Below are 24,121 nucleotides of genomic sequence, written 5' to 3'. Positions count from 1 at the left end.
GCAGTAGCAGGTGTGTGTGTGTGTCAGTCATTCAGTCATGTCTGATTCTTTGCAATCCCAGGGACTGTAGCCCTCCAGGCTCCTCTGTCCATGTAATTCTCCAGGCAAGAATACTGGAGTGGGTAGCCATGCCCTTCTCCAGAGGATCTCCCTGACCCAGGAATCAAATCCATGTCTCCCAGCGCTGCAAGCAGATTCTTTAACATCCGAGCCACCTGGGAAGTAAGGGAGATAATGAGAAATGGTCTGATTCTAGGTATCAGAATACCTAGAAGGTGGAGGCAACAGGATGGGGAATAAGAGAGAAATACAGAAGTGAAGGATATCTCCAGTAGTCCAAACAACTGAAAAACTGGAATTGCCATCAGTTGAAAGGAGAAAGTCTGGGAGGAGATTTATTAGAGTTTAATTTTGGACATGTTGAGACTAAGTGGAGACATCAAAGTAGAAACATTAAGTAAGAAGTTGGCCTTATGAATCTGGAATTCAAGAGAGAAGTCTGGACAAGAGGTATACATTTAGGAGTAATTACCATTTGTTACAATTTAAATGATGACCTCCAGGGTCATGAGATTAGCTAAACAAGAGAATAGGACCTGAGCACTAACATTATGAGGTTGTGGAAAAAAGAAAAAACAGAAAAGGAGACTAAAAAAGAATGAAGAATAATTTAGGCAGTAAATCAAAAGACTAAGGATACCAAATGAATATATCAAGGAGAAAAGTATGATCAATCCTTGTCAAATACTACTGAAAGATCAAACAATTTACCAGAGTTTAGCAGCAATAAACTTAGAAGTCACTGATGACATTACATAATAACACTGGACCCAATGATTCATTCTACTAATAAGGAATATTACTTACTAAATGAAATTTCTTATAAAACAAATAGGTTTTTAAATACTAGTCAATGACCCACTGTGAAATGAAATATAATGAAATGTATTTACACGAATAAAAAATCTGGCAGAATTCCAGTTTATATGATTTTAATTCAATTTTTAAAAAATGCATACAGAGTGCTTACTATGCTAAGCACCAAGGATATAGAAACAAAATTCCTGTAGTCAAGGAGCTTTGAGACTACCATGGAGAATCAGATACAGATAACCACCATATAAAACCATGCATCAGTTCTATGAAAATACAGAAAAGAAGAAGGCATCTAAGCCAAACTTAGGGTCAGTGTTACCTATCTGCTTAAATTTAATCTCTAAAAAGTATTTAGTGATTATGGGCAAAAGACTTAACCAAACAAATCACAAAGGATCGTATGATAAACTAACAAACATGAAAAGGTGCTCAAATGAACTAGTTTTTAGAAAAATGGAAATTAAAATCACCCTGTGGCCTCAGGAGACTGGATGCCAAATCTCCAAAAAACAACTTTGAAAGTGTTCAAAATTATTTTTAAAAAGTAACCATTTCAGGAATCTGGTAATCAACCAAAATCAAACACAGTAAGAAGCACTTATTCATGAAACACTCCTGAAATTAGGGTAAGAACAGTGGGACTCTGTGACACTCCTGCCTGGGGCTGCTACTATCCCTCCCCTGTGGTCAGTGGTCGGGGCGAGCGGTCTCCCTAGACTGCAAGCTAGGGCAGCTTCAAGGCTGGAAAGACTCAAATTGTTTTGGAGCCAAAGATGAAAATATGCAGTCTAGCAGCATCACCAGCAGAAGTAGCAATCTCAGGAGCAAGTCTGAGGGAGCCATCCCAGTTGGGACAAGCAGCCTCCCAACAACAAAACCAAAAGGTAAAATAGGTAGATCCTGGAAAAGAGAGACCAAGAGGGTCTTGAACTCTGCTAACAACCCTGGCTGCCTCCCACCCACATATCTCAAGAAAACTACACTGTCTTCAAGTCCTGGGCTGATGGTGAGGTTGTTCACATGAACAGAGGACATGGGAGAAACTAGAAAGCAGGGCAGAGTATAAACCTGTCTGAAATTTGAATGTGTTCCGCATCCCACACACAGTCCTTCAGGAAGGGTGGAAGTCTTACTCCATCCATCATGCTCAGGTGTCCCAGCATAACTTGCTGTCCACTTGCTGACCCTAAAGCTATGCATAAATGAATGCTGAGCAAACAAAGCCAGACTCAAAAGAATATATCTTTTGGGGGCATGAGCTGCATATGCTTAGATAAGGAGCTTGAACTATATCCTGAAATAACAAAGCATCACTTAAGGATTTTAACCAGGGAGTAATGGATTGGAATTGTGTTTTATAGACAGATCACTTTGGCAGGGTGGAAGTCAGGTTGGCAGAGTACAAGAGCAGAGACAGAAAGCAGAAACAACGGTCTGAGCCAAAACAGTAGCAATGGAAAAGGAGGACAGAGGAGGCAGAGGTAAGTCAATGTGAGAGATTTTTAAGTGAATATAATGATCCAAAAGGTCTAGGTATTGAGGAGACAATGAATGTAAAATTCTTCAGTTTTATGGCCTGAGCCAGAATGATGGTAGAGCCGTCTACTAAAACAAAGAATTCAACTGAGAAAAGGTTGAAAGATATGAGCTCAAATTTGATTATATTAAGCTTGAGGATACAGAAGTCTAAAATGTATGAGATCACTTATGTAACTAAACTTTGCATAAAGACTATTATTAATATTTAGAAAAATAATATTATATATGAAATATGGTATTGTAGTGTTCAAAGACCTGGGTTCTTGCTTCAGTTGTAGCTCAAACTTGGGCAAGTCAATTGTTATCTTGGTGCCTAAGTTTATTCATTTATTCAAGTTATCCTGACACAAAATGAAGAAAAGAAGACTGCTATATACTTACAAAGTGATGCTATAAAGCAAGAATACATGTTATTGCTGTTACAGCACACAATTAGTTCTGGAAATTGTCACAAAATGAAGCCATAAATATCGGAAAAGAAACCATATTTTTGCTATGTCAGATGACATGGAAAGCACCAAATCATTATTTTCAAAAGCACTAGATGTAGTAAGACAGTTCATTTAGGTAACTAGTTGCAAAACATATCCAGCAGAATCAATCTTTAAAGTGAGCATCTATTCTGTTTCTAAAAGGAAAGACAATGTTGCAGATACGTAATTTCACTCCAATATTTTAAATTTAAAACAGCAACCATTAAAATCCCAATTGGGAAATACAGTAACACATGTTTAAGAGAACCTAAAAATGAAAGCCTACATGTGAAGGAAATTCAGCAAAGCAACCACAATTGTATTAGAGTAATGTGATTCTTTTACGATTTTTTTTTCTCTCTCTCCAAACATTAAAGATCAGGGTAATGTTGTCTGTAACTGGAGGCCTAGTCCAAGGCTTTTGAAATAAGCATTTCTGAGTTCAAGCATGAAATTAACTCATAAGAGATCAGAGCAGATGGGCAAATTACCCTAAAAGAGAGAGAACAGCTCCCCAGTCTAACTATAATCAAACAGCAACCAAAAGAGACTGGTCAGTTATGAAAACTCAAAAAAAAAAAAAGATCAGTGGAGGAAATACTGGTGTTGCCCACTACACTGTTTAAGAAAGAGATTTTTACCCTACATACTTTAAACAATTTGGCCTCAAATGGTAAGATTATTCCTACTGCAGAGCAAGATGTATGATGCCACTCTTAGATTGTGCCACTAAATGTTTCATACAACTATACATGAGAATTTGTACTCATTCTGTATTCATGCAATTGTGATTTGTTCACCTACAAAACAAAATGAATCGTGATGACAGAAGCATTCTGATTCATTTGACAATTCTATTCATTATAAGTTAATAAACTAGATTCTGATATATATATATATATCAATTTATTAATTATATATATATATATATAGTTTATTTGGCGAAGGCAATGGCACCCCACTCCAGTACTCTTGCTTGGAAAATCCCTTGGACAGAGGAGCCTATTAGGCTGCAATCCATGGGGTTGCTAAGAGTCAGACACAACTGAGCGACTTCACTTTCATTTTTCACTTTCATGCATTGGAGAAGGAAATGGCAACCCACTCCCGTGTTCTTGCCTGGAGAATCCCAGGGACAGGGGAGCCTGGTGGGCTGCTGTCTATGGGGTCGCACAGAGTCGGACACGACTGAAGTGACTTAGCATAGCATAGCATAGTTTATTAACTATATTATATATATGTATTATATATATGGGGCTTCCCTGGTAGCTCAGCAATAAAGAATCTGCCTGCAATGCAGGAGACACTCATGGGTTCAATCCCTGGGTTGGGAAGATTCCCTGGAGAAGGAAATGACAACCCACTCCAGTATTCTTGCCTGGGAAATCCCATGGATGGAGGAGACTGATGGGCTAGAGTCCATAGGGTCACAAAGAGTGAGCTATGACTGGAGAGACTTAGCATACACACACACACACACACACACACATGTATCTCAGAATATAAATGTCAAAGGATATGTGTGTGTACATGTGTATGTATACATATATTATTTGACATCGCTTAAAGTGGATCCCTCTTTGAGAGATAGCTCCATTCCATTCTATCTGAATCTGTGGGTCAGATACTGAGCTTTATAAATTTACCAATATTAACTCTCTAGGAGGCTTTTCGAAATACACCCTGCCAGTCTGCCCAATGAACCCAAACATCACAGTTAGCCAAAAATGTGCTTTTAAGTGTTAGATGTGCACAATTACTATCATTGTTTAAATTCAACTGATAAATTTATAAAGTATTACAGCTTTCCTTTCTCTGATACTCTTGATAAGCTTTAAAAATGGTGTTCAAAAATATTTAATTCACAAGTGATACAACCTGTTCTTCTTGAAATGATTGCTTAAGATTTGCATATGCTTAAGTGACAGATCATATCATAACACACAATAAATTATGAATGAAAAATCTAGTGTAACTGACTATGAGTCAATATTTATTACAAAAACACAGCATGCTGTTCCAAGTGCATTTTTCTCCTAATCTCCAAAGATAAGCTAAAAAAAAAAAAAAAACTCTACTTCAGCCTAATCAAAAGACTATGTGAAGGCAATATATCTAATCTTTATCTAGAGACATTTGGGGCCAGAAACAATATGTCAGTAATTCACAGTAGATGACTTGAGCAAATACAGCATTATACTAAAACTAACAGCAATAATGGCTCACAACCACCCTAAAAAGGATTAATACAGGGATATATAAAAAATTAATAAGCTGAAAGAAGAAAAATAAAAGTTAAGCAAAACTAAGTATTTCAAACCAACAAATGCATTTATTTGTTACTCACATAAAAAACTGTGGCTCAGCTGGTAAAAAATCCACCTGCAATGTGGGAGACCTGGGTTCGTTTCCTGGGTTAGGAAGATCCTTGGAAAAAGGCAAGGCTACCCACTCCAGTATTCTGGCCTAGAGAATTCCATGGACTGTATAGTCCATGGGGTTGCAAAGAGTCAGACACAACTGAGAGACTTTCACTTCACTTGACATAAAAAAAGATTATACTTATGAAGCCTGTAGGAAATGACTATTCTTCTCATAAACTTTAAAACTGTCACTAAATTTTAGCAAGGAATCTAAGGATATTGCGTACACAGAGATCAAAAAGTGGGATAGTTAATATTTCACCTTTAAAATAAAAATCCTCATTCCAACAGCTCAATGTATAAAAATCACAAAAATTAACGGGTAGGAAAAATAACTGTATTTAAGATATTAATTCTATTGGTTTAGTCACTAAGCTGTGTCTGACTCTTTGTGACCCCAGAGATTGCAGCCCACCAGGCTCCTCTGTCCATGGAATTTCCCGGGCAAAAATATTGCAGTGGGTTGCCATTTCTTTCTCCAAGGGATCTTCCTGACACAGGGATCAAACCCAGGTATCCTGTATTTTATTTTATTTTATTTCAAGTAGTCTCCTGCACTGCAGGCAGATTTCTTTACCGACTGAGCCATAGGGAAGTCCCCATTAATTCCACTATTTACTTTCTAATTTGATTATGTTTCTGATAGAAATATCCAGTTGGATTTATACAGTATCAGCAAATTTGAGACTGGTGAAAATCTAGTCTTATCAGACATACATTTAATCCTCCTTAATAATGTTGTGCTTCAAAATAAAAGAAGTGAAATCTCTTAACAGAATGAGGCCATATAATTCAAAATGTCATCATTTAACAGAAATTCACCCCCAACTCTGTTTAGTCCTCTACTTCTTAACATCCCAACTCAACATTTGTAGAAATAATGGGTGAATTTGGAAGACTTCATGCTAAACAAAATGACAGTCACAAAAAGATAAACAGTGTTTGATTCCACTTATGTGAGATAACTACAGTAGTCAAATTCATAGAAAGTAGAAGGATGGTTGCCAGAGGTTAGGGTGGAGGGGAATGAGTAGTTAGTGTTTAATGTGTGTAGAGTTTTGATTCTGTAAGATGAAAAGAATTCAGTAACTTGGTTGCACAGCAATGTGAACTGCACATTGGTCTGCTGAGCTATACACTTAAAAATGGTTAAGATGATATATTTTATGTCATGTATAGGTATTCTCCTATAATTTTTAAAATAAATAAATATTTCTTGAAATAATATTTTAGGTCTCTAGAGTCTTTTCCTGAGTTCATTCATTAATTTAATATTAATGATAAATAAATTTAGAGTGTACTTGAAGAATCCATAATTTTAAGACAAACTAGGGGAGGGAAAAAAGAAAGCCAACTTAATTAAATTGAGATATATTATGGCACTTCCTATATGCCACATATGCTTTAAGAGTATGTTCCTGGCTATGAGTTGATAATTATAGAAGTAAGGTGACAGGTACGTGGGAATTCATTATACTATCCTCTTTACTTTTGTATATTTAAAATTTTTCATAATAAGACATTAAAAATAAAGGTTCACTGTATTTCACTTTATTCACTTTTAAGGTTCACTTAAAGGTGACTGTTAGTCACTCAGTCATGTCTGACTCTTTGTGACCCCATGGACTACAGATCTACAGATGCCTCTGTCCATGGGATTTCCTAGGCAAGAATACTGGAGTGGGTAGCCATTCCCTTCTCCAGGGGATCTTTCAGATCGAACCCAGGTCTCCTGCATTGTAAGCAGATTCTTTACCATCTGAAGCGCCAATGAAGGTATAAAGGTAGCTGTGCAAATAAACAAGGTGTGAAATTCAGCAGGGTAGGAGAATAAATGGGAAGGGTGGGGTGAATTTTCTAGTAAGACAGTGTTAAAAGATGGAATACAGTAAAATATGGAAATGTTTTAGAATCTATTTTAAAAATACGAATTTGATGTAATTAGGATATGGTAAAGGGCTTTAAGAAAATCAATGTGAATTAATCAGAAAGACTACTGAAAAAGAAGGAATTAAAAAGAAATTAAAAAATCAGGAATCAAAAAAATTTTAATTTTAAATTTCTAAGAATAAAGTAAAATGTAAAATTTTTACTCTACATCTACATAAATTAGGAAATAAGTCCTTTAAATAATCAGCTCCTAAGCTGTTAGGGAAATGATCAAAATATTTCTAGTGTGTTGATATGAAATTTCAAGATATAATCTAGTACATTTAACTGAAGAGACAGGGATTAATGGGGCAGGGGTGGGGGTAAGGGAGCAGAAGGCTTTTAATTCTTCTTTAAAAATAACATACAAAGTAATCTAGTGTCAATTGTATAAAATCTAATCTCAAGATTAGTAGAATATTTTGTTTTCAGTATCTGAATGGTCTCTTTTCCTGTTTCTGCTATACAAAAGTGAGAGAGTAAGTTGAAAAACCATGGGAAATTATTCTATCAATAACCTGTGAAAAGTAGAATCACAGAACTAATTACTCATATCTAGCAAGTAAAAACACGAAACAAAAGAAAAAATTTTAGAAAGCAAGTTGCTTTGAAGTTTTAAACCACACAAATTCCCAAAAAGGGTACTGAATCTAAGACAAGGGTAAGAACATTTGTAATTACAAATAAAGTTTAGGGTGAAGAATAAATTGTTATGACATCAAAAGGAAGCACATATGTAACATACATAAAAGAGAGAACAGTACCAAAATCAAACCTATATACACATTACTCATATTCAACACATGTCATGATTTTGCCACATTTGCTTTATCTATCCCTGGTGTGTTTTTTCTTTGCTAACCTCATCAGTACCATTTTACACCTTAGTCATAATCAAATATCCCCAACTGTCCCCCCCAAAAAGTCCTTTTACAGTTGCTTTGTTTGAGTCAGGATCAAAACAAGGTTCACACAGTACATTAATGCATGGTTCCTGAATTTCCACTAATTTAGAGTAGTGCTACTCCAAGTGTGGTCTAAATTGGTGGCAATTCAAGAACTAATTGTAACTTACCAGCCCCAAAACTGTTCTCAATCTACAAACTCTTTGTTACAGGTCAACAAGATAAATTCAGAAAAGGAAAGTAAGGACTGAGAAACTTTCATAGCAAGCTGACACTGTCAAGACATCCTAGCTTATGGTCAACAGACCCATTTCCTGAACCAGCCTCACCCTCCCATAGTAAGTCTCACATGACCTGAGCTGCACACTAGTTTTCCTCACTAGAACAACATGCTGCTTGCTGCCTCAAGGATATTTTAAAAACAAAACCCCAAAACACCTGGTTCTTAATTCTAAATAATTAGAAATATAATCCTCCTCCTCACTTCTTAACCCTCCCATCAACTTTATAAGGAAACTGGGTCAGTTGTCCTTTAGATTTCTAGATTTTTCTATTTGCTTCCCATGGTGTCAATTAACTTGGTCCTCTATCACTTGACTTCCTTGATTGGTTCTATTTGGGTTCATATTTGGTGGCAAGAATATTTCATAGACTGTGGTCTGTGATACATGTTATAAAACTTCAGAAAGTACATAATATCTGGATACCCTATTTGGGGGCTTTCCTATTGGCTCAGATGGTAAAGAATCTGCCTGCAATGCAGAAGACCAAGATTTGATCCCTGGGTGGGGAAGATCCCCTGGAGAAGGGAAGGGCAACCCACTTTAATTCTTGCCAGGAGAATTCCATGGACAGAGGAGTCTGTTGGGCAATACTCAATGGGGTCACAAAGAGTCGGACATGACTGAGCAACTAACACTTTCACCCTATTTTCAGCAAAGCTAAGATCGATTACTAGGTTCAGATAATGATAGCTCAATCCCTCTTTTGTAAATTCCACATTAACTTTTCATCTAATGTTTTCACCTACTAATTATTATTGACTAATTTCTTTCATTAGGGACTGAAAAGTGGTGATTTTCTAATTGAAGTCAGTTTTCATTCCAATCCCAAAGAAGGGCAACACCAAAGAATGCTCAAACTATTGTACAATTGCACTAATTTCACATGCTAGTAAAGTTATGCTCAAACTCCTTCAAGCTAGTGTTCAATAGTATGTGAACCAAGAACTTCCAGATGTTCAAGCTGGATTTAGAAAAGACAGAGGAACCAGAGATCAAGTTGCCAACATTTGTTGGGTCAAACAGAAAGCAAGAAAATTTCAAAAAAACAACTACTTCTGCTTCATAGACTATGCTAAAGCCTTTGACTGTGTGGATCACAATAAACTGTGGAAAATTCTTAAAAAGATGGGAATACCAGATTGCCTTGCCTGTCTCCTGAGAAACCTGTATTTGGGTCAAAGAAGTTACAGTTAGAACTGGACATGACTCTAAAATTGGGGAAGAAGTATGACAAGGCTGTATATTGTCATCCTGCTTATTTAACTTATATGCAGAGTATATCATGTGAAATGCCAGGCTGGATGAATCACAAGCTGGAATCAAGGTTCCTGGGAGAAATATCAACAATCTTAGATATGCAGATGATACCACCCTAATGGCAGAGAGTGAAGAACTAAAAAGCCTCTTGATGAAAGTGAAAGAGGAGAGTGAAAAGGCCGGCTTAAAACTCAATATTCTAAAAACTAAGATTATGGTATCTGGCCCCATCACTTCATGGCCAATAGAAGTAAGAAAAGTGGAAGCAGTGACAGATTTTCTTCTCTTGGGCTGCAAAATCACTGTGGATGGTGACTGCAGCCATTAAATTAAAAGACGCTTGCTCCTTGGAAGGAAAGCTATGACAAAAAGCTAGACATCATATTAAAAAGCAGAAGCATCATTTTGCCCACAAAGGTCCATCTAGTCAAAACTAAGGTTTTTCCAGTAGTCATGTATGGATGTGAGAGTTGGAAAATAAAGAAGGCTGAGTGCTGAAGAATTGATGCTTTGGAATCATGGTGCTGGGGAAGACTCCTGAGAGTCCTTTGGACTGCAAGGAGGTAAAACCAATCAATCCTAAAGGAAATCAACCCTGAATATTCATTGGAAGGACTTGATGGTGAAGCTGAGGCTCTAATACTTTGGCCACCTGATGTGAAGAGCAGACTCATTGGAAAAGACCCTGATGCTGGGAAAGATTGAGGGCAGAAGAAGTGGGTGACAGAGGATGAGGTGATTAGATAGCATCACTGACTGAATGGACATGAATCTGAGCAAACTCAATGACATAGTGAAGGACAGGGAAGCCTGTCATACTGCAGTCCCTGGGGCCACAAACAGTTGGACATGATATAACGATTGAACAACAATTGCCCTTTTTATGTTTATTGGAATTCTAGGAGCGGGGGGGGGGGGTGGGCAGAAAAATTTCACATTTCAAATTAGGCTATTTAGTTACCATGAAATATAGTTCATACAGGACATGCAGGATAAATGCTTATTTCTTTTCCTTTAACCAACAATTTTCAGACCAAGGAGTTGATGCCCTAGATACTCCCAATGGTGTCCAACGAGTTAGGTTTGGAGTCTGTTCTGCTCCTCTCTGTCTGCCTGTTTGTCCCTCTCTTTCTCTCTCTCGACCACTCTCTATCCCCCTTCCTTCTCTAACATTATGAGCTCATGGGTTTTTTAAATATACACAGAAATACCTTCAAGATATAGAGGGCTGGGTTCCAGACTAACAATAAAGCAAATATCACAATACAGTGAGTCAAACAAATTTTTTTTGGTCTCCCAGTATATATAAAAGTTATGTTTATACTATACTGTAGACTATTAAGTGAGCAATAACATTAAGTATAAAAACACAATATATAAACAAAAAATACTTTATTGCTAAAAAATGCTAACCATCATCTAAGCCTTCAGCAAGTCATAATCATTTTGCTGGTGGAGTGTCTTGCCTTTATGTTGATGGCTGCTGACTCATGATGGTGGTGGTTGCTGAAGGTTGGGATGGCTGTGGCAGTTTCTTAAAATAAGACAACAATGAAGTCTACCACATCAATTGACTCTTTCACCAATGATTTCTCAGTAGCATGCAGTGCTGTTTGATAGCATTTGATAGCTGTTTGATAGTCATATCACTGGGTCCAGTGATATGACTCCATGCTTTCATGTTCATGACCCAAGTGTAGGATCCTACAAGCTGCACAGTGTGGCCAAAAAAATAAAAATAAATAAATAAATTGGAGTCTGTCTTCACAAACCCTGCTACTGCTTTATCAACTAAGTTTATATAATATTCTAAATATTTTGTTGTCAGTTCTTCACAGAATCTTCACCACGAATAAATTCTATCTCAAGAAACCACTTTCTTTGCTCATCCATAAGAAGCAACTCATCTTTTCAAGTTTTATCATGAGACTCCAGCAAGTGAGTCACATCTTCAGGCTCTACTTCTAACTCCAGTTCTCTTGCTATTTCTACCATATCTACAGTAACTTCCTCTACTGAAGTCTTAAACCCCTCAAAGTCATCCATGAGAGTTGGAATGAACTTCTTCCAAATTCCTGTTAATGTTGACATTTTGATTTCTCCCAATGAATTACAAATGTTCTTCATGGCATCTAGAATGGTAAATCCTTTCCAGAAGGCTTTCAATTGACTTTGACCAGATTCACCTGAGGAGTTACTATTACAGTCTTATGAAATGTGTTTCTTACAAAATGAGACTTGAAAGTTGAAAATACTCCTTGATCCATGGGCCACAGAATGGATGTTGTATTAGTAAGCATAAAAACAATTTTAATCTTGTTGTACATCTCCCTCAGAGCTCTTGGGTAACTAGGTATGTAGTCAATGAGCAGTACTATTTTGAATGAATCTTTTTTTCTGAATGGTATGTCTCAACAGTGGGCTTAATATATTGAGATGCTATAAATAGATGTGCTGTCATCCAGGATTTTTTGCTCCAGTTATAGAAAATGGGTAGAGTAGATTTAGCATAACCTAAAGGACCCTAAGATTTGCAGAATGATAAATGAACACTGGCTTCAACTTAAAGTCATCAGCTGCATTGCTGCTGCTGCTGCTGCTGCTAAGTCACTTCAGTTGTGTCCGACTCTGTGCCACCCCATGGACTGCAGCCTACCAGGCTTCTCCATCCATGGGATTCTCCAGGCAAGAACACTGGAGTGGGTTGCCATTTCCTTCTCCAATGCATGAAAGTGGAAAGTGAAAGTGAAGTTGCTCAGTCATGTCTGATTCTTAGTGACCCCATGGACTGCAGCCTACCCGGCTCCTCCATCCATGGGATTTTCTGGGCAACCGTACAGGAGTGGGGTGCCATTGCCTTCTCCCATCAGCTGCATTAGCCACTGACAAAAGATTTGATCAGTCTGTTCTCTGAAGCTTTGAAGCCAGGCATTGACTTCTCTCTAGCTATAAAGTCCTAGATGGCATCTTCTTTCAATAGAATACTGTTTTGTCAACACTGAAAATTTGTTGCTTAGTGTAGTCACCTTCATTAATGACCTTAGCTAGATCTAGATAACCTGCTGCAGCTTCTACATCAACACTTGCTGTTTCACCTTGCACTTTTATGTTATGGAAATGGTTTCTTTCCTGAAACCTCATGAGTGAAACTCTGTCAAGCTTCAAACTTTTCCTCTGCAACTTCCTCACCTTTCTCAGCCTGCAAAGAATTGAAGAGTTAGAGCCTTGCTCTGGATTAGGTTTCAGCTTATGGGAAGTTGTGGCTAGTTTGATCTTCCCAACCACTAAAGCTTTCTCCTTAAAGAAAAGCAGTTTCACTTTCTTATTGTTCATGTCTTCACTGGAGTAGCACATTTGATTTCCTTCAGGAACTTCTCCTTTGCATCTACAATTTGGCTAACTGTTTTGTGCAAGAGGCCTAAATTTTGACCTGTCTCAGTTTTTGATATGCCTTCTTCACTAAGCTTAATCATTTCCAGTTTCTGATTTAAAGTGAGGCAACGCTTTACTTTCACTTGAACACTTAGAGGCCATTGTAACATTGTTAATTGGTCTAATTTCAATATTGCAATGTCTCAGGGAATAGAGAGGCCTGAGGAGAGGGACAGAGATAGGGTAATGGCCAGTCAGTGGAGCAATTAGGACACACACATTTATTAAGTTCACTGTTAATGGGCAGGGTTCGTGACACTCCAAAATAATCACAATACTAAATCAAACTTCACTGATCACAGATCACCATAACAAATATAATAATAATGAAAAAATGTGAAATACTGTGAAGATTATTGAAACGTGACATAGAGACATGAAGTGAGCAAAGGCTGTTGAAAAAATGGCACTGATAGACTTTCTCGACACAGGGTTGCCACAAACCTTCAATTTGTAAAACATACAATATCTACAAAGTGCAATAAAACAAGGTAACCCTTTAATGGGTTTCAAACAATTGCATTCATTGCTATTTACCATCTTCTGCTCTCCTTTCTTATTGTAGAAAATTCAGAATAATGTATCAGTCCGCTGTGCTGTGCTTAGTTGCGTCCAACTCTTTGCAACCCCGTGAACTATAGCCCTCCCGGCTCCTCTGTCCATAGGAATTCTCCAGGCAAGAATACTGGAGTGGGTTGCCATGCCCTCCTCCAGGAGAATCTTCCCAACCCAGGGATCCAACCCAGGTCTCCTGCACTGCAGGTGGATTATTTATCATCTGAGCCACCAGGGAAGCCCAAGAATACTGAATGGGTAGCCTACTCCTTCTCCAGGTGATCTTCCTGACCCAAGAATCAAACCAGGGTCTCCTGTATTGCAGGGGGATTCTTTACCAGCTGAGCTACCAGGGAAGCCCAAGAATACTGAATGGGTAGCCTATTCCTTCTCCAGGTGATCTTCCTGACCCAAGAATCAAACCAGGGTCTCCTGTATTGCAAGGGGATTCTTTACCAGCTGAGCTACCAGGGAAGCCCCAATATATCAATACTACAGTTTATAGTTTTCATATAGTTTTCTGAAAACCTAACTAGAATTTCATTCAGACCAATCCAGTATACTTGGTGCTAATACACTTTCATAAAATTTTCTGAAAACCTAACTACAATTTCATTCATAGCGTTATTTATCTAACAAAAGACACCGAAAATTTCAATCAACCACCTAAAAAAGATAATCATACAATAACTGTCCACATACCAGAAACTACACTGAACTTTTAGAATGCAAATCTCATTTAATCCAAACAACAACCATGTTAGGTATTATTGTTATTCCTATTTTATAGGTAAAGAAAATGAAATTTGGCTACATTAAGTGAATCGTCTAAAATCCAGCTAGTAGAGGACTATGGTAAAGGAAATAATGGTAGAGCAAGGATTTGTACTCAGGTCTAACTCTGAAGCCTATAATCTTAACCATAACTATCTTTAATATCTGATACATTAAACAATGGCTCTTAGGAAGAGTGTACCAACCTCCTGAGGGGTTTGGAGATGTTAGGAGTAGGAAAACAAAAACAGTCCTGACCAAATGTCAATAGAATTAAGCCCCACCAAAAAATACTGATTTAGAAGCATTCTCCTTAATCTGCATACCTCCAGATATAAAAAACTAGGACATTTTGAATATTTTAAGTTTCTTTCTTTTAAAATTTTAAATTATTTATATGTTTCATTCACACTGTTTTTCTCATCAACTCTGCAGAAATAATGATATTTTGCCTTACCTAAAATGTTGAATTACACCAATTGTCTAAACATTAAAAGATAAAATGCTGCTGCTGCTAAGTCGCTTCAGTCGTGTCCGACTCTGTGCAACCCCACAGACGGCAGCCCACCAGGCTCCCCTATCCCTGGGATTCTCCAGGCAAGAACACTGGAGTGGGTTGCCATTTCCTTCTCCAATGCATGAAAGAGAAAAGTGAAAGTGAAGTCGTTCAGTCGTGCCCGACTCTTCTCGACCCCATGGACTGCAGCCCACCAGGCCCCTCTGTCCATGGGATTTTCCAGGCAAGAGTACTGGAGTGGGGTGCCATCGCCCTCTCCAAAAGATAAAATGGGTGGTACCAAAGTGGTTTATGAACAAACCTGAAAATATGAGTGACAGTATACATACTCTTCAAAGAAGTCTCTTTATATAGGGATAAACAAAGTTCTTTTTAAAAATGAGGGGCAAGAAGGGGCAGAGCTGCTGCTGCTGCTAAGTTGCTTCAGTCGTGTCCAACTCTGTGCAACCCCATAGACGGCAGCCCACCAGGCTCCCCTGTCCCTGGGATTCTCCAGGCAAGAACACTGGAGTGGGTTGCCATTTCCTTCTCCAATGCATGAAAGTGAAAAGGGGCAGAGAGAGGCACTAAAAAGTTATATAAGAAACCTTTTGGGGATGATAGATATGCTCACTCTCATGATTGTGGTGAAGGTTCAAGGTCTGTACATACATCAAACTTATCAAATTATACACTTTAAATATGTGTAGTTTATTGTTTGTCAATTATATACCAATACAGCTACTTTTAATACAAAAATTAATTTCTGGAGCCTAAAAAGTAAAAGTTTAAGTATTGTTTCCAAACAGTTCCACAAAGCCTGAGATGTAATAAGGATGGCAGGTTTAAGGAGATAACAAATAACCGATTCACAATTTCCTTCTTAAATAGGGTATACTGCTGCTAAGTCGCTTCAGTCGTGTCCGACTCAGTGCGACCCCATAGACGGCGGTCCACCAGGCTCCCCCGCCCCTGGGATTCTCCAGGCAAGAACACGGGAGTGGGTTGCCATTTCCTTCTCCAATGCATGAAAGTGAAAAGTGAAAGTGAAGTCGCTCAGCTGTGTCCGACTCTTAGCGACCCCATGGACTGCAGCCTACCAGGCTCCTCTGTCCATGGGATTCTTCAGGCAAGGGTACTGGAGTGGGGTGCCATTGACTGCAGAAATTAAGTAGCAAAAATACGAACATTCTAAAATACAGTAGAGAAGGATCTCTTTGCCTGGAGTCCTTTATCCTAATTCAGATCAACAGCATGCATTGAGGCAAGGTGAGAAACCAGTCAACACCAGGCAGACACCCAATTCCAGAAGTCACCCACTGGACACACAGAGCCATGGCATGTGGGTTCAGTCCTCACTGTCTTTGGAAAGTATCTTTTTAAATTAGTTGCCAACATTTAAAAATTTAGATATTACCCTAAATCTTTTTTACTTTTCTTGGAAGATCTGGTAAGCTCCTGGGCCCATGTTTCTAACCTGTCTCAGGCCGAGCACCCTGGTCAGCCATAGGCCCCGACTCAGAGTCCACATTGTCTTGTCCCTAGCGGCTTGACCCAGTTACATTACCCCACCAGGTCTTCACAGACTCTTAAGTTTGCAATCCTTACCCTAAGGCTGTAAAGATTTTCTCTGATGAATGTTTTAGGGTTTTTTTGATAGTATCTATAGGCTCATGCCCACATTAAAGAGAATAGTCCTTAATTAGAGGCATAATTCTCACTCCAAAGGGTAGGCAGCTTTTCTAACTCAGCAGAAAGTGGCAGCAAACAAGAAACTAGACTTAGCCATCCCCATCCTTGAAGTAGAGGCAAGGCCAAGAATAAAAACAAATCCTGGAAACTGGCTCTTATGGCACTGCTTTCAAAAAATTCAGTGAAGAAACTTCTGACATATAATTCCCCCCTGGAGATCTTCCCCAAAGCCCCCCAACACACACACACACACACACACACACATATACACACATACCCAACTTCCTCTCTAACCTTCCCCTCCCCCACTCTACTAGGTCCCTGAAAAGGTAAGGAATCTATTATTCAGCCTCTAGCTTAAGATAAAAGAAGAAATTCTTTTTTTTTTTTTTAACCTGGTGAAAGGGAAACTTCCCAAAGTATAATCACACAAATTACAGGATAAAATGGGTCAGAAATCTATTCTCATCCAATGAATAAACAACCAACATTTTAACCATTATATATCAGAAGCATTAACATCAAAATCACAAAGAAGACAAAGAGATCTGTTATTACTATTAACAGTTTTCTACTCAATTCATAAAAATAATAGAGAGAATATTACAAAGAAGGCAAGAAAAAACTCCTCATTTGTAGATAGCCTTACTCTACTTAGAATACACAACAGAAATTACCGAAAAATTATGAAAATTAGGAGAATTTAGTAAGATGAATGGTTACAAAAGTAATATATAAAAATTAGTAGTTTCTTTATATGTTGATAATAATCATAGAAGAAATAAGATTAGAAATTCAAACATAACAGAAAGCAAAATTATAAAATACTCAGCACCAAAAATAATAAAAGGTACTATTAAGATCATATTATCCTAGACTGAGAGACACCTTAAGGGTTTATGAACTGTCCCATCATTAACTTACAGAATAGGGCTGGAATCTACCACAAGAAATTGACTCTATACTTTTGAACCCTGACGTGAAGCCCCTGCCAAAGCTTAGCTGACATACCACCAAGAAAAAATCATGGCTTCTCTCCCCAGTGACAATCTGATCAAGTGAACCTGATCAAGACCTGCATTTCCCTCGCCTCTAGTTCTGAATCATAAGAATCAGCCCAAAAATGTTCACATTTCTCAGATTTCATATAGGAAACAGAGCTAATCAACAGAGACACAAGATTTCACCACTTTTTCACAAATCAGATAAAACATCAAATAGAAAAAAACTTACTTATTCTCTAAAAAAGGGATTTCAAAGACCTCTTAAAGAGCTTTAGGCAGAGAATCTTACTAAATATATGTGTGAAAATAAATGAGTATATAGACTTTTTACATTACTATTACTAAATAGAACCAAAAGAAAGAATGTTTTGGAATGTGTTTATATTATTAAGAAATTCCCAAAGATACATGTGTTTATATTATTAAGAAATCCTCCAAAGTTATGGTTTTTCCAGTGGTCATGTATGGATGGATATGAGAGTTGGACTATAAAGAAAGCTGAGCGCCAAAGAACTGATGCTTTTGAACTGTAGTGTTGGAGAAGACTCTTGGGAGTCTCTTGGACTGCAAGGAGATCAAACCAGTCAATCCTAAAGGAAATCAGTCCTGAATATTCATTGGAAGGACTGATGCTGAAGCTGAAACTCCAATACGTTGGCCACCTGATGCAAAGAACTGACTCACTGATGCTGGGAAAGATTGAAGTGGGAGGAGAAGGGGACGACAGAGGATGAGATGGTTGATGGCATCACTGACTCAATGGACATGAGTTTAAGTAAACTCCGGGAGTTGGTGATGGACAGGGAAGCCTGGAGTGCTGCAGTACATGGGGTGGCAAAGAGTCGGACACAACTGAACGACTGAACTGAACTGAACAGTCCTCCATAATTCAGAATTTGTGATTATTTGACCATGGTTTGATGTCTGGATTATCTTTTCACTCTCTGGACAAAAGTAGTTTCCTAAGAAAATTAATAGAATAAACAAATGGTTTGAAGCACCACAGAAGCATCTGTTTACATTTAGATAATTAATATGCTAAGCACTCTTATCTATTAAATTAAAGCAGGTCACCTAAGGACTTTTCTAGATAATACTTCATTAGCCTAATTATAATGAGTATATATAGCTAAAGTAATAAAACAGACATCTGTTTTAAAATATTCTTCAATTTAAGCCTTTTACTAAATCAAACTAGCTTTCGTACATTACTTTCAATTACTGAGGTTTTAAGTGGGGAAAAATAAAAACCTCCATCGAAATAGAAAATAAAATTCTTACCTTTGAAGCTCTCCATTCCCAACCATCACCTATCTTCTGTGAATGTTTAATGAATTCTGCACAATAATGCTGGAAGGTTTTTTCTCCAAAGAACTCATTTTCTTCCATACTAAATGAGAACTGAAATATAAAAACTAAGTATTAACATCAGCTGTGGAATGAACACTGAAAGGAATTCTGCTAATTCATGTTATTTCTTTAAACAAACCAAAATTTGGCATGTACACTGGAAAATAACCTCAGAGCCATTCCAAAAAAAAAAAAAAGTGTTTTGTTTCCATCTTTCTCTCCCTATCCCCATCTTTTAATCAAGAAGAAAATGTGATCAACATGAAAACTCAAAACCTAGTTTTTGAGTTGTAACAAATACATATCTATGGTTCAAAAAGTCTAGTTTGTCCATAAATTTAGTTTCAAGTGTTTATATTATCTCCCTTCTAAGTTAATGCTTCCAAACAACCTCCTCAGACTTCCTTCTCTATCTCCCACCTTAGCTCTTATATAAACAGCATGACAGTGATTAGTGGAGCGGGGCCATTCTTCCCACTTTATTCAAGTTCAACTCACTAACAAATGATGTTTCAAAGCCTAAAGTAACTGTTTCACAAGGTGTAAGGTTATGATCACCTAATTAATTATCTACTTTATTGATTCAGCAAATGTGACAAATCAAGGATTATCCATATATTTGTTACATAAATCTGTCCAAAACATGAAATACTGTTTATACAAAGAAAACTTTAGAACATCTGAAAGGAAACTCACAGATTATATAGTTCCAGTCTCCTAATGAGAAAAGTTGGACCAAGTGAATGCCCACATTTTCTTTGTTAGTGATAAGCATCATCAGACAATTTAGCACTTGGTAACTGCTTACTATGTTAGGTACTTATGCTGGACACTTCACATTCCCACTTAATCTTCACACAACCCAATGGCTGTTGCTGTCCTCATTCCTCTAAAGAAAAAGGGAAAGTAATCTGTTCAAGAATGTAGTTGTTGTTTAGTCCGACAGTCATATCCAACTTTTTTGCAACTACACAGACTGTCACCCACCAGGGTACCATGTCCATGGTATTTCCCAGGCAAGAATACTGGAGTGGGTTGCCATTTCCTTCTCCAGGGGATCTTCCAGAACCAGGGATCGAACCTGCATCTCCTGCATTGGCAGGCAGATTCTTTACCACTGAGCCACCAGGAAATCTCAAGAATATAAATGAGGAAAACTCAAAGACACAAATGAAGAAAACTTCAAACCCCAGTTCGACTCCAGGGCCAAAGATCAATCTATACTAGCTGATTCCCAGTACAGTGTTCTTTCTGATTATTCAAATTTACTATGACCTACATAAGAATTTGTTCATTCATCCAATAAATACATATCGAATTTCTACTAAGTAGTAGGCACCATGCATAGACAAAGGTTGGATACACAAAAATGAAAATATATATAATCCTTGCTCTGTAAGAACTTATCTTGCAATGAAGGAGATAACCAGTAACAATAATTACAGTAGAAACTTTCTTAACCAAGTACCACTCAAGATTAAATGACACAATGTCTACTCCCTCTATAAAACACTGACTACAGCATGCTTATTATGAAGCATCTCTGCTCCTATCAGTTGAGTGTAAAGTTCACAAACCACATTCATGTATCATAAATACATACTTTAATGCAACACAAACCAAATCAGTAAAATGTAAGTAAAAAAAGATAACTGTTATTTGTATGATGTAGACTTTATAAAGACTTGGAAAGATGATAAAGGCAAGTCTTTATATGAAAATATATACTACTGAACTAGTTATAGGCAATACAACTGAAAAGACTGACTCAGGGGAAAAAAAATCATACAAACCAAGGATTCTGCACTCAGACTGTTGCACAAGTGGCTTATGTTCTTTCTTTTAAACCCAAACTAGAAATTTAGAGAATGCATTCCACATTCAGTATAATTAAGAATAAACAATGAATTCCAATCAAGTACCCATACTCAAAGAAAATGCCTTGGTAATACATGGGAAAACTGGCAAATGAATATATTTATATGTTTTAAGTTAAAATAAAATGTTTTAAGTACATAAGTATAATTTTTCTAATTCTAGCTTTAATCAAATTTTTCAATTAAGACCTTACCTCTCAATTCTGATAGCACTGGAAAAAAGGACTTCAAGTTAAAGTATACAATGGAGCAATGCACAGATTATGATAGGCACAAGAAGAGTCCCTAACAAAGAGGGGAAGGTGTGGGAAAGTGTGGGGTGGGAGTGGAGTTGAATCTGTAAGGTACATGTAGGAGTTTTTGCAGGGTAACTGTCAGTGAGTGAATCCCAGGGATTGGAAGAGTGGTCCACGCAGGGAGGATGGTGTGAACCAAGGTAAGTAAGGGTGTAAAGAACTGCAAGTTTGATGCCACCAACATGATAATAAGGTAAATATACGAAGAGGGACTTCCCTGGTGGTCCAATGGCTAAGACTCTGCACTCCCAATGCAAGGGGCTTGGGTTTGATTCCTGGTCAGGAAACTAGATTCTACATGTTGCAACTGAAAAAAGATCCTGGATGTCACAACTAAGACCCAGCACAACCAAATAAACAAATAAAAATATTTTGTTTTAAAGAGATAGGCAGAGAGTAAGGGCAGGTGCAGATAGTCAAATCCTATGCAAGTTAAATCTGTCTGCACCCACTAATGGAGCAGAAATGGATGGGAAGGGCCTCAAAGGTGCCAGAATGACTAGTAATGAACTTTCTGACAGGAGGCTTGTGTGCCATGCCAGAGTTTGAACCATTTCCATAGGAAACAGAGAATCAGAAGTTAGAGCTGAAAAGTCAGAACGGTGTCGGTGGTTGGGCTTTCCTTGTGGCTCAGCTGGTAAAGAATTCGCCAGCAATGTGGGAGACCCGGGATCGATCTCTGGGTTGGGAAGATCCCCTGGAGAAGGGAAAGGCTACCCACTCCAGTACTCTGGCCTAGAGAATTCCATGGACTCTATAGTCCATGGGGTCTCAAAAAGTCCCACACCACTGAGCGACTTTCACTTTCACATTCCATGGAGTATGTATCTAAAGGGCACAGCTTGAGGGCAGGGAGGAGAGTTAGAAGCTGTTACAGTGGTCTATGAAAGGTCATGAGAAGCTAAACCCAGGCAATGAAAGGGAGCAGAAAGAATTGTTGTTTTAGTTCCTGAGTCGTGTCTGACTCTCTTATGACCCTATTAGACTGCAGCCCACCAGGCTCCTCTGTCTGTGGGACTTTCCAGGCAAGATTACTGGAGTGGGTTGCCAGTCCCTGCTCCAGGGAATCTTCCCGACCTAGGGATGGAACCTGCATCTCCATATCTCCTGCACTGCAGGCGGATTCTCTACCACTGAGCCACCATGGGGGATGCCCCGCAGAAAGAATATGGATCTTCAATTATGGACAGAGGCCAAGATGAACTTAAAAGATCTGAAATTCATTTGTTTAAAAGAGACAAATGAAACCATGAGAGTAAATATTGCAAGCTGGAATGCATATGGCAGATTCTTAATATGGCTTCTGGTGGATCATGAAATTTTACACTAAATTTTGTATGTATACTCCTACCTATATTTTGAAAAGGAAAGATTCTAAAATTTTCAACAGATTGCTTGAGGAGTCTTAACCAAAAAGTTAAGAACCTCTGTGCATAGTGAAAAGAGCAGTGGGTTGAGAAAGAAACCTTTAGAGCAGCAGCACTTAAAGGGACCTATAGAGGCAGAAGAATAAACACAAGAGCTAGAGAATAAGGAAGGAGGCATTAGGAGATCCCAGGAAGAGCAATGCCACAGAGCCAGGGAATAAAGGTTTCAAGGGAGTAGACAATAACTAACAAAGAACCAACACTGTCAAAAGAAAAGAGAGACCATTAAGAAAAGGGCTGAAAACATGTATGGAGCTTGAAAATGAAGCAGTCATTGATGCCTTAGTGAGCAGTTTCAGCAATGGTAGAGAAAGCAGGCTGTGATGGGCTGAGGAGAAAACTACACGTGCAGAAATAAGCACAAAATTTGTAGACTACTTTTCAAAAAATTTGATTGGAAAGTAGATACAAATGGTAACCAAAGCAGTACATAGGCTTAAGGGAGGATATTGTTTTTCCTAAGAAAGGAGATAAAAATATATGTTCAAGCTGAACAAAGGGTGTTGGAGAGAGGGAAAAGTTGAAAATACCAAATAGAGAAAGCGAGTCATGAAACAACATCCTAAAGGGGCTGGGAGGAGATATAGTCATCAGTACCAGAGGATGGATATGAGTAACATGACACTCCTTGCAATTGGAGGAAAGGCATTTGAGGATGAATATTAAGGAAGACAAAGTCTGATGATCACAAGATTTTCAGATACAGGGGCAGAGGACAGTGAGGTGTTTGAGGAAGCAAGTATAGATTAGGAATTGCTAGTGAAGAAGATGAGAGGACAGCATTTAAAGACGAGCAGACACAAGGGAAGGCCCAGCACAGGCTGGGAGCCTGAATTTGTAGTACAGCATTCTATGAGGTATTGTGGTTGCCTTCAGCAGTGCTCAGCTCAGTTCCCCTTGTCAGAACCAGCAGTTGCACATAAAGCTGAGTTTTGCTGGCTGAGTCAGTGAAAGGATAAGGGTAAAAGAAGGAACAGAATATGCTACTGAGAACAACAGCTCCAAGGTCCAGATTATGTAAAAAAAGAAAAGATGCTGAGAAGGGGCTGGGAAAATATGGCAGTATCAAGAATTATTACATATGAAAGATGGTGAAGAACAACTGCAGTGAAAGGAGGGAAATGAAAGAATGGGAAGGCTATGAGACTTAGGACTTGAGAAGGTCTCGGCTGCGGCCATGGAAGTTAAATATATAAAGTAGCTTGGAAATGAAGGTCACTGAAGCTCAGGAAGTTTAAAAAACTATAAGACATAATGTTTGCTGTCTTCCACACAGACACTTAAGTTACTTAGGATTATTATGAGAGCTATCAGGAACAGAGAGCTCTTTTAAAAATATAGAAGTTCAACTAAGAGATTAGAAATGACAACAGGCAAATGGTAGAAGACAGTAGAGCACAGAGGTGGTAAGTATGGAATACAATGCCAAGACCATCAAGAATAATCACTAATAAACCACTACCTTTTTTACGATAGCAAGAACACAGCCTTGGATTCCTTCTCAAGACGGCGCTCAAGGCACCCACTACCAG

The 24,121-nt window shown here is 38.1% G+C and overlaps 1 protein-coding gene across 4 annotated transcripts in view; it reads right to left on the bottom strand.

Annotated features, from left to right (window-relative positions):
- The window catches only part of ATG10 (autophagy related 10), a 262,954-nt gene that overhangs the window by 227,162 nt on the left and 11,671 nt on the right, over nucleotides 1–24,121 (bottom strand). For all 4 annotated transcript variants that reach the window (XM_086412856.1, XM_086412857.1, XM_086412858.1 and 1 more), the window contains exon 2: nucleotides 18,921–19,040. In XM_086412856.1, coding sequence (XP_086268982.1) covers nucleotides 18,921–18,936 — 16 coding nt within the window. In that variant the 5' untranslated portion in view covers nucleotides 18,937–19,040. The remainder of the gene's footprint in view (nucleotides 1–18,920; nucleotides 19,041–24,121) is intronic.

This window comes from Bos grunniens, chromosome 7 (assembly GCF_055505025.1).
Source record: "Bos grunniens cultivar Pamir isolate PY7600 chromosome 7, Bosgru_T2T1.0, whole genome shotgun sequence".
Taxonomy (NCBI): domain Eukaryota; kingdom Metazoa; phylum Chordata; class Mammalia; order Artiodactyla; family Bovidae; genus Bos; species Bos grunniens.
This window is presented reverse-complemented; position numbering and strand designations above follow the sequence as displayed.